Source organism: Euleptes europaea, chromosome 1 (assembly GCF_029931775.1).
Source record: "Euleptes europaea isolate rEulEur1 chromosome 1, rEulEur1.hap1, whole genome shotgun sequence".
Lineage (NCBI taxonomy): Eukaryota > Metazoa > Chordata > Lepidosauria > Squamata > Sphaerodactylidae > Euleptes > Euleptes europaea.
In genome coordinates this window covers 26183189-26195021 of record NC_079312.1, presented here as the reverse complement: position 1 = coordinate 26195021, position 11833 = coordinate 26183189, and the positions used below count along the sequence as shown (strand labels likewise).

The following is an 11833-nucleotide window of genomic DNA, read 5'->3' as shown; positions in this document are numbered from 1 at the left end:
CTGTGTAGCAACCCCGGTCTTCCTTGCTGGTCTCCCATGCAAGTACAGGTCACGGGCTTAGCTTCCAGTCCAGGCACTATTGAAGAAGCAGTTCCCACTTCAAAGGACTGTTTGCACATGCCCTCAAAGGGCAAAAGGTTTGGCTAAACAGGAACTCCCTGTTTGTTCAACGCAAGTTCAAAGTTCACCGCTTTCTTGTGATGAAGCCTGCAGCCCAATTCTTGCTTTTGTGAAAGAGCCACTCTGACCAGCCAGGCTCTCTTCAACATATATCTTTATTATGTACAGATTAAATTACAACCATCTTTACAGCACTTATTGGGTGGGGCTAGCAGAGCAACGTGAGGCAAGGCCCAAACTCCCTGTACACAGGCAACGCAGATACGCCATGAGCCGCTAGCGACATCCTCACCCTGCGCTGGGGCAGGCGCACTAAAGGAAACACAAGAAGCGTGGTCGGCCTCAGCTGTTCCGACAGCCGACCGGCAGCCCCTGCTGTTTGCCGGCCAGAGCTGAGAAGAAGAGTTGCAGAGAGGGCCTCTGGTCAGCCAGGCCCAGGCCCAACAAAGAGGCGACCAGGAGCTTTTTCACTGTCGTCAGGGGAGGCTGGGATGGCATCAGCTGCAAGGAAGGAAACCCGTGAGATTACTCTGATAGCTGCCCTAAAAAGAGGTCCTTTCCAGATACAAGCAAAGTTCTGGGTGGGGGAGGAGATCCCCCTGCAACTTACCTTGCTTACCCTATGACATTTAATTAATCCTTGGGAATCTAGGAAGAAAGTGGAATAGGCATCATAGGTCCTAGAAGGGAAAATTAAAAAAAAAAAATAGTCAAAGTTCATTTAAGTGATTTATGACACACTAAATAATTTTAGTGCCTTGCTAGTGTGTCATGAGGATTTGGATGTTTTGTCTTTACTAAAACTACCTGTGCTTGCTTAACGAAGAATTTGAACATCCTGAAGAAGTTGGTGCCATCAAGTCGCAACCGACTCATGGTGACCATGGTCCACGGGGCAAGAGACGAGCAGAGGTGGTTTGCCATTGTTTTCGTCCGCATAGCAACCCCGATCTTCCTTGGTGGTCTCCCATCCAAGTACTGACTGTGGTCAAGCCCGCTTAGTTCCCAACTCTAGCATACTTGGGCTAGATCTTCCCCAAGGCAATGATACAAAAAATATAATTCAAAAGAAACAAAGCCTTTGCAACTATTCATATATGCCTTGAGCAAATTTAGGATACTATATTTTTTAAAAATTGAGAAATGTAAGCTACTTTTGTTTATAAGTTTCTTATGAGAGTTATTTTTGCTGTAATATAATAGTGTGGTACAGAAGAGCCTCGTGGAGCAGAGTGGTAAGCTGCAGTACTGCAGTCAAAAGCTCTGCTCACGACCTGAGTTCAATCCTGACGGGAGTCAGTTTCAGGTAGCTGGCTCAAGGTTGACTCAGCCTTCCATCCTTCTGAGATTGGTAAAAGGAGTACCCAGCTTGCTGGGGGTAAAGTGTAGATGACTGGGGAAGGCACTGGCAAACCACCCCGTAAACATAGTCTGCCTAGTAAATGTCGAGATATGACATCACCCTGTGGGTCAGGAACGACCCAGTGCTTGCACAGGGGACTACCTTTACAAGATGGTCACTCCCCCCATACAAACCCAGTTCTAACTTGGTGCAATCCCCATCACAAGATATCCCACATAAAGTTCTGCCATGGCTTCAGAAGACCAGCCTTGCCTCAAGAACCCTGATCAATGGCAAGAGGAGCACAGCATCTACACTGCCCTACCAAGTGCTGGTTTGTCAGAGGCTTCCCATACTGCAAGGAAGAGAAGACCACGCATGTGCTTAGCTCAAAGACAAAAAGGAAGCTCACAAGGAAAAGCCTCACCTGTAGAGCTCAGCCTTGTCCTTCTTGTAGAAGCGGAACAGGAAGACGTGGAAAGGCAGGCCCGTAATCCGCCACCGGGCTTGGATGCTCCAGTTCTCAGAGTGCTGCGTCAACTTCAGCACTTCCATGCGCAAGTCGGCAAAGTAGTTCCAGGCCACAAAACGGCATAAGGTCAGTGCCAACTGGTACATGGTTCGGCCACTGGTGACAGAAGCGGGAAATGTGAAATTACCAAATGACTAGAGGAAATCATTGCACATAGCAACAAAGGAACTTTTCTTCTATATATTATATTCTCACACAGTAGTTGGATGACAGTCCCATCATTACTTTCCTGTTTCTGTACCATACGAACATCTTTTCCATCAGCGTTTTCTCCTTCCCTACCATTCTCTCTTAGTGGGAAAGGCATGTGTGGTTCTGCCATCCTGTCCCAACTGAGGTAAGTGGATCATACTTCCCTCTCATAGTGAAAGACTGCAACTCTTCCTCCCCTTCTCTGCAAGAAATCCAACAAACGTACAGATAACTCTTTCCTGCCCTTTGAAGAAAGAATGATACTGTTCCATGCAGTCCACTAAGATCTATAAAAGTGTACATGACCATTTCCCCAACCTCCCCACTCTTAAACTAGGGAGCCTCAATTGGGTTGAATTCCAACATGCATGTCCAGCCTTGACTGCAACACCCAAGACTCAAGCATGTGGAGCACTATGTCATAGTTCCATGTACCCTAAAGATGGCTTCCATGTAATCTCATGTCACCCCCCAAAAAATAATTTGCAGGGGAGGCAGCACAGGCCAAAACATTCCATGAACCCCTTAGACAAATGAGGTGCTCATGGCAATCAGAAGAAGAGGAAGAGTTGGTTTTTATATGCCAACTTTCTCTTAACACTTAAGGAATAATCAAACTAGCTTACAATCACCTTCCCTTCCCCTCCACACAACAGACACCCTGTGAGGTAGGTGGGGCTGAGAGAGCTCTTAATAGAACTGTGACTAGCCCAAGGTCACCCAGCTGGCTTCATGTGTAGGAGTGGGGAAACCAACCCAGTTCACCAGATTAGCATCCACCACTCATGTAGAGTGGGGAATCACTCAGTTCTCCAGATTAGAGCTCACTGCTCCAAACAACCACTCTGGCTCTCTCACAGGGCTTTTCAGGCTAACAGTAACCACAACCAGGTATCAGCATTAAGTAGGCAATGCTGACCAACAACCCAGTGTAGGTCAGAGCTAGGGTTGCCACCAACGTGCTGGCAACTAGTGGGAAGTGCAGGGGGGGCAGGCGCAGTGACATTGGCACGGCACCAATGCCATTTCCAGTACCAACCTGGGACTGACATCACCGTGTTGGGATAAGCATTGCCCCGACACAGTAACGTCACTTTGGGGTTTGCGGTGGAAGTGGCATTGTGGCATCAACGCAATGCTGGGTCATTCCCCCCGCCCCAGTTTTGCTCCTGCTGCTTCACTGAGCAGCAGCACAGGGGTCTGGGGGGAAGGATATCTCCTGCTAGAGAGGAAGACCTGGCCACCCTAGTCAGACCACAGGCATGAAGGAATGAGCCACTCGCCCACTCAAGCTGTCTCTTCCAATATACTGAAGTGGTGAGACTGAAAATACAAGACAAACAAGGAATAGGCTCCATAGCTCAGGGGTTAGAGCACTGGTCTTGTAAATCAGGGGTCATGAGTTCAAATCTCTCTGGGGCCTCATCTTTATGGAGAGGGGCTGTGGCTCAGTGGCAGAGCATCTGCTTGGCATGTAGAAGGTCCCAGGTTCAACCCCGGCACCTCCAGTTAAAGGTACTAGGCAAGTAGTTGATGTGAAAGACCTCTGCCTGAGACCCTGGAGAGCCACTGCTGGTCTGAGTAGATAATACTAACTTTGATGGACCAAAGGTCTGATTCAGTATAAGGCAGCTTCATGTGTTCATGTCACATTTGTGGTTGAGGTGGTCTGTCAGCCCCCATCATGGCCTTCGGAAGCCAGATGACAGGAAGGGGGTCTTACAAGGCCCCTTGAGTCACCAGAAGTTCACAGGCATGCAGGAAACCAACCACTGGCTGACACTGGGCCAGATCTGGGCTATGGGATGGTAGCTGCACAGTAATGACACACTCAGTGGAATCTAGGCGCCAATTTTCTTGAATGTACCCTATGCCGTCCCCGGCACTGACCGAGTCTTCAGGTGCAGAATCTCGTTGTCAAACTCCACATCCTTCGAGTAGATTCCATAGTCGTGCGTCTTAAAAAAAAAGCCTGGTAACTAGAAGGGTTGGAAAAAAGAACAAGAATTTTAAAAAAGAAGAAGTGTGAAGCATTCACTGCCCAACTACTGGCTGGCTATACAATCTTGGCAAAGTCTCCCAGCCTCAGTTTCCGCACCTGTTATATGCCTAGCAATTCTCCCTTGTGCAATTCAGAGCGCAGGCTATTTGACCTGTGAATTACTTAGAAGAGCTGAAACAAGTTCCAACTCAAAACCTCACTTTTGTACATGAAAATTCCAGCTCTGGTACTTCATTTTTTTGCTTCAGAGGCAAGTGTGTACCATGCTGTTACCATTCATAGAATCTAGAATTGGAAGGGACCACCAGGGTCATCTAGTCCAACCCCCTGAACAATGCAAGAAATTCAAAACTACCTCTCCCCCCCACACACCTGCAGTGACACCTACTCCATGCCCAAAAGATGGCCACGATGCCCTCCCTCTCATGATCTGCCTAAGGTCATAGAATCAGCATTGCTGACAGATGGCCATCTAGCCTCTGCTTAAAAACCTCCAGGGAAGGAGAGCTTACCACCTCCCGAGGAAGTCTGTTCCACTGAGGAACTGCTCTAACTGTTCAATAGGCTGGGGTTGAAATTCAGAAATCTCCATGAGTATGCCTGAAGTAGTTCTGAGCATACACAGGGCTTCATGTGCCTGATATTGCCCCAGAGGACCCTAACCCTTACACATGGTTTTTGCGGAACCGCTGAGGGGAAGGCAAATCCAAATGTGAACACAGAATCCATCACAAAGTTCTTTGGATCCCAGCCTTGAGCCTCAACTCCCTTGCAAGAAGTGGATTTTTAGAGACTCCCATACGTGATTCTCCAAGATATGTGAGCTCGTACTTATTTGCAGGCTTTTCAAACATACGTGGCAACCTGGGGCCAAGATGTCTTCCAACACTACACACCTGCCAAGAAAAAAAACAGCTCTAAGCCCCAAACTATATGAGATCCCCATGCACCCTACCTCACTCTGTAATTTCTGGTGCATGACTGCGAGATGCTCCTCCATGCTGGAATCGTCACTCCCTGAAGGAGTGGCCGGAGCCGGACTTCCTGTCGTCGCTCTGAAGGGAGTGAGTGGGCCCAGTGCCACCTCAGGCGCCTGGTAGGGAGAGCGGCACTGCCAGCCATGGAACAAGCTGTGCAAAGAGTCTAAAGAGGCACCATCCAGTCCTTCACCGTCCCTTACCACTATGTCATCTTTCTGCCTTCCATTCACCAGCGTTATGGCACACTCCATGCCTTTGGGAGGGGAGAGCGCAGCGGGGTGAAAAGGGGCCCCTGTCTCAACGTTGGGCAGGTGCGTCAGCGGACAAAGTCTGGTCTTTGGCTCGCTTCTGTTGATACCGGCAAAGTTGCCTCGAGTAGGGATGGGCAGAGCCCGGAGGGTGGCGGGGGCTTCCGATGGCCTCCTGGTGAAAAGTGAGTGGAATGTCGGCCCCACGGAGCCCACGGGGATGAGCCCTGGAGGCAGCTTATCCCAAGAAGCATCTAGGTCCTAGAATGAAAGCAAAAAGGTCCCTGAGAATAACAACAACTAGTCTGCCACGTAGAGCTTCAATCTGCCCTGGCTCTCCAGAGAGGAATGCACACCCCAGACTCGTCCTGAGTCATCCTATCTCACCTTCATAGAGGAAAAGCACATTTGCTTCATCTGTATAGATGGCAGAAGAGGAGGCCGCCCCGGCTCATTACCTGCCAGAAGTCCCAGAATCACTAGGAGCTTACACCCTCTTCCTTCCAGGAACAGCACCAGGGAAAACTGAAGCCACCTGACCAGCAGCCTCAGAGGATTTTATTCCCTCTCTCCTCTGCACCCAAGGAGGACCCCATGCTAGCCCTGACTTTTGTCTAAGCCCAGTAAACTTCTGTACTCCATGCATAACTGATGCCATTACAACTAGCATCAAAGGCAGCTGTATCTGGGGCAGAGCCCAGTACTCTGATGAGGCAAGCTGTCTACATAAGAACATAAGAAAGGCCCACACTGGATCAGACCAAAGCCCATCAAGTCTAGCAGTCTGTTCACACAGTGGCCAACCAGGTGCCTCTAGGAAGCCCACAAACAAAACAAATTGAAGCATTATCCTGCCTGTGTCCCAAAGCACCTAATATAATAGGCATGCTCCTCTGATCCTGGAGAGAATAGGTATGCATCTAGCTCTCACAAGAATGCTCAAAACAAAGCTTGAAAACACGTGGATGTTCAGGAAAGCAAGCAAACAATGAAAGTTACTTGGGCAGCAGTTGAAGCTTTGTGTCTGTAAAGTGCCGTCAAGTTGCAGCCAACTTATGGCAACCCCTTATGGGGTTTTAAAGGCAAGAGACATTCAGAGGTGGTTTCGCCTGTGCCTTCCTCTGCATAGCAACCCTGGTATTCCTTAGTGGTCTCCCATCCAAAAACTAACCATGGCTGACCCTGCTTTGCTTCCAAGATCTGATGAGATCAAGCTATACCATGCTGCCTTCCCTCCCCTTAAGGACCATACAAAGCTCTGTGTCCTTTCCCATGCTTCTGTCATCATTCCCACACACACACATTTTTAATGAAAGCAAACAGATTACACATGGCAAGTCAATTGCTCATATTTTACTAAACTATGAATTCTATAGGGATGTCAGAAATCGCCTAATTTCGCCTCTGCTGTCCAGGTTCCCTGGATATGCTAGCCACTCTAGTCATGATAGTGTCTTCCTGGTGCTTTTTTTACTTGAAGATAAGAATCCCACCATCTCACACAGAAGAGTTGAAGAGCTGGTTTTTATATGCTGACTTTCTCTACCACTTAAGGGAGACTAAAACCGGCTTACAATCACCTTCTCTTCCCCTCCCCACAACAGACACCGTGAGGTAGGTGGGGCTGAGAGACCTCTAAGAGAACTGTGACTAGCCCAAGGTCACCCAGTTGGCTTCGTGTGTAGGAGTAAGGAAACAAATCCGGTTCACCAGGTTAGCCTCCACTGCTCATGTGAAGGAGTGGGGAATCAAACCCAGCTCTCCAGATTAGAGTCCACTGCTCCAAACCATTATATCACACAAAGTTTTGTTATAGTGCTACCAGAATATGGAGATTGTTGTTGCTATGTGAAATACGTTAATTGTACTATTGTACAACTGTGTACTATTGTGATTGCTCCTTTTAAAAAAAATTATTGTTATGCTGGTCAATGACTGTATTTAATAAATCTACGTCAACGTGGCAAGCAAACGTCCACAACCTAACCTTCCTAGTGGTCAGAATTACAGATACTCTGTGTGGATTTTGAGAGTCTCCACCTTTTCAGTTGTTACCACTTCCCACCTTCTGGCTTCCAGCCCACCACGTAGCACTAATTATTATTGTTACAGGAAGGGTTTATAATTCAGTGGCAGAGTACAGGCCTTGCATACAGAAGGTCCCTGGCTGTCCTCGCTGCCTCCAGCGATGGGGTTTCACGCATGCAGAATAAAGAGAAATCATAATGCAATGGATGAATGGACTGCACCACTTCGTACTACTGAAAGAAATGTCAGAGCCCAAGACCAGTTGTGGTCTATCTAGGCCAGCATCCTGTTTCACACAGCCGCCAATCAGTTGTCCTGCAACATCAACAGGACAGAGGTGAAGGCCTTTCCCCAATGTTGCCTTCTAAGTCCTCATATCCATAGGTTTACTGTCTCTGGATGTGGAGGCTCAATTCAGCCACCATGAAGCTGCCTTATACTGAACCAGACCCTCAGTCAATCAAAGTCAGTATTGTCTACTCAGACCGGCAGTGGCTCTCCAGTCTCAGGCAGGAGTCTTTCACATCACCTACCTGCCTAGTCCCTTTTAACTGGAGATGCTGGGGGTTGAACCTGGGACCTTCTGAATGCCAAGCAAATGCTCTACCACTGAGCCATGGCCCCTCCCACTGTAGTAGCCACTGATGGACCTATCCTCCAGGAATCTGTCTAATCCCCTTTTGAAGCAACTTGTTCATGGGACCTTCTACATGTCCACTGGCAGCGAATTACACTTACTGAGTAAGGCTGTGGCTCACAAAAGCTCAAACCCTACCAGAAAATATTTTTGTTAGTCTTTAAGGTGCTACTGGACTCTTGTCCTTTTCTACTACTAAGGCAAGACTTCCTTCCGTCCACCCTGATCGTATTCACCATTGCTGCACTTAACTTCAAAGATTCCAGCTTAGAAACGTCCTTCATCATATACCCCACAAACAGAAAATTAGCACGTTGTGTGTTTTGCTGGCTTTGCTGGGGGGGGGGGTTTAAACCTTTAGGAAGGGGCTGTGGCTCAGTGGTAGAGCCTCTGCTTGACACGCAGAAGGTCCCAGGTTCAATCCCCGGCATCTCCAGTTAAAGGGACCAGGCAAGTAGGTGATGTGAAAGACCCCTGCCTGAGACCCTGGAGAGTCGCTGCCGGTCTGAGTAGACAATACTGACTTTGATGGACCAAGGGTCTGATTCAGTTTAAGGCAGCTTCACGTGTTCATAAGATCCTTCCAAAAAGCGACTGGCAGTCTGAAGGGGCGCAGTGCATTCTACCACCTCAACCCTCCCGACAACTCTCTCTCTCTCTCTCGCACGTGTGAACGATGCAGGTTTTCTTGCGCCACCACGTGCCGCCTTCTTCCCCCGCGCCAGACACTCTGACAGGCAGGACACCTGGCCACGCCCACCCGAGGCCACGCCCACCGGAGAGCCTCGCCTCGGGTCACCCCGCCGGTCACCCCCCCCCTTCATCCTGGCACTCACCCGCGGCCGCGCCCGGTAGCAGCATCTAGCGGAGTCGCCCTGCGGCCAGCGGCGCCTTCCGCTGCCCCCTTCCCAGCCCCACGAGCACCGGGGCCCCACGCGCCCGGCCACCGGCCAGGTCCGCTGATACATGGCGCGGGGCGGCTTCCCCACCCCCTCCGGCACGCACAGCCCACCCTGCGCCGCTCGCCTCAGCCGGCTGAGCAACGGCGCCTGCGCGAGCTAACAGTCCGGTGGGCGCAAGCGCGTTGCGGTAGTCTCCTTGGGTGAAGGAGGGAGGAAGTGCGCATGCGACCTACAGTTGCCAGGGCTCGGGCTGAGTTGTCAACAGGCACGAGCCCGGCAGGGCTTTTGCTTCTGCGCCTGCGCGAAGAGGGAAGGCGGCTTCCGGAGGTTGTGATCTGTAGGGCGTCTTCCGGTTCGCGTTTGAATTAGGTAGACTGGCGAGCTTCACGCGCGGAGGAAGAGCGTCCGAATTCGGAATGAATGAATAGGATAATTTTTTTTAAAATTATTTTAAAGTCAGAGGTTCGTTTCATTGCAGTGTTTTGAAACACACACGCATATGAAGCTGTAGGTTATCCGGGCTGTGTGACCATGGTCTTGGTATTTTCTTTCCTGACGTTTCGCCAGCAGCTGTGGCAGGCATCTTTAGAGGAGTAACACTGAAGGACAGTCATCTTCAGAGGAGTAACACTGAAGGACGGTGTCTCTCAGTGTCAAGTGTGTAGGAAGAGTAATATATAGTCAGAAAGCGGTTAGGTTTGAGCTGAATCATTGTCCTGCAAAAAGTATCAAAGGTAATGTGCTAATCATTGTCCTGTAAGTATCCAGATAATGTGCTAATGAGGGTGTGGTATGTTAATATGGAACCATTGTATCCTGAAGTGATTTGTTAATGTGTGAAATCCAAGGCTAATCTGCATGGCTATTGTTGACTGTAGTCTTGATACTTACAGGACAATGATTAGCACATTACCTTTGATACTTTTTGCAGGACAATGATTCAGCTCAAACCCAACCCCTTTCTGACTATATATTACTCTTCCTACACATTTGACACTGAGAGACACTGTCCTTCAGTGTTACTCCTCTGAAGATGCCTGCCACAGCTGCTGGCGAAACGTCAGGACAGAAAATACCAAGACCACGGTCACACAGCCCGTATAACCTACAAGAACCAATGAACTCTGACCATGAAAGCCTTCGACAATATATGAAGCTGTCTTACACGGAATCAGAGCATTGGTTCACTGTGGCTTTTCAGGGACTTTCCGTGGCTTTCCAGGATCTTTCAGGCACTTACTACCTGGTTCTTTTAACTAGGGGCGCTTTCACACATCCTGAATAATGCACTTTCAATCCACTTTCGATTCACTTTAATGATTGTTTGCAGGTGGCTGTCGCTGTTTCACACAGTAAAATCCAGCTGTTAAGTGCATTGAAAGTGCATCATTTAGGATGTGTAAAAGTGCTTGGAGATGCTGAGGATTGAACTTGGCACCTGTGGCATGCAAAACATGATCTACAACTGAGTCACAGCTTCCCTAGTTTTGCCTTCGGTCTGCAAAAAGAGGCTAGGTAAGGCTGATTGAACCTGGAACCTTCTGCATGCCAAGCCCATGCTCTACCACTGAGCCAACACCCCTCCAAAACTTGTGCTGCATTGCCCAGGATAACGGGCGGTCCCGTTTTCAAATCCTGCCTGGCCGCGAATTACAACAGGAGATGCACTTACAAGGCTTCCCCGTTGAACGTTTAGGTGTAACCTAACTTTTAAAGCGCACTGAATTACTGTCACTAGTTGCAAGGATTTTTAAAGGCTCATGGCTGTTCCCAAACATATACAAGATTATTTGTTAAAAAGTGGGGCCTGGAGATCTCCCAGTATTGCGTCATCTCCATACTACAGAAAATCAGTTCCCCTGGAGAAAATGCCACCTTTGGAGGGTGAAATCAATGGTATCACATCCCTCCACAGGGAGCAGCCCGAAATCTCCAGGATTTTCCAAGCCTGGAGTTGGCAACCTTAATACCAGGTGGGGCCAGGAAAGCTGGGAACACCATACTTTCAAGGCTGTGCGGCAGAAAAGTTCCAACTAGTACAGCCTTCTCTCCCCCCCTCCAATAATGGACATATTTTTCTGACAGAGTGAAGGCAGCAAATTAACACAAACCTTGTAGCCCACAGCTACCCCACAAAAGGAAAGCTTGTGAGTTTAGTGGGACTTGCTGAGGCATATGATCATGGGCAATATGATTGCAACCCTTTAAGGAACAGGGCTGTAGTAAAACAGAAATGTTCAGGGGGTAGTTTATAGCACTGCTTGCGGTCCCATATTACATATTGTTTTATTGCATTTGTTTTCTAATGTCTGAAATCTGCCTTGAGTCTCAGCAAGAAAGGAGAACTGTACATAAATAAGACAGACCTGAATGCAAGGTGTGATTTTTACTGTGTTGGGATTACAGTGATAAGAAGAGATGGGGCTTCTGTTCTCAGGTAATTACTGAGGAAAGGATTGGGTCCTTGTTCACATCTATTTTAAAAGGGAAAGTGTAAATGTATGAATGGCCCACAAAATATATCACGCTTTTCAAATTCTTACCCCATGTGGCCCCATTCTAACCAGTACAATGCTGTTCATGCTAGGAAAAGTTTGGTCATATTATGAGAAGGCAAGAGTCACTAGAAAAGACAGTCATGCTAGGAAAAGTAGAGGGCCGCAGTAAAAGAGGAAGACCCAAAAAGAGATGGATTGACTCAACAAAGGAAGCCACAGCCCTCAATTTGCAAGATCTGAGGAAGGCTGTCAAAGATAGGATATTTTGGAGGACTTTGATTCATAGGGTTGCCATGGGTCAAAAGTGACTTGACGGCACTTTACACACCCACACACCCAGTACAAAATCCCT

General features: G+C 48.5%; 1 protein-coding gene and 1 non-coding gene across 2 annotated transcripts; one reads left to right on the top strand and one right to left on the bottom strand.

Moving 5' to 3' along the window:
• Window positions 1–462: 462 nt before the first annotated feature.
• C1H6orf136 (chromosome 1 C6orf136 homolog) lies at window positions 463–9049 on the bottom strand. The gene is made up of 6 exons (XM_056866828.1): window positions 8918–9049; window positions 5144–5677; window positions 4077–4165; window positions 1890–2090; window positions 731–800; window positions 463–621 (listed from the first exon to the last, which is right to left on the bottom strand). The coding sequence occupies exons 1-6, from the start codon at window positions 9047–9049 to the stop codon at window positions 463–465; spliced, it is 1185 nt and encodes a 394-aa protein (XP_056722806.1).
• TRNAT-UGU (transfer RNA threonine (anticodon UGU)) lies at window positions 3537–3609 on the top strand. The gene has a single exon. It is a non-coding gene; the product is annotated as a tRNA-Thr (tRNA).
• Window positions 9050–11833: the final 2784 nt, after the last annotated feature.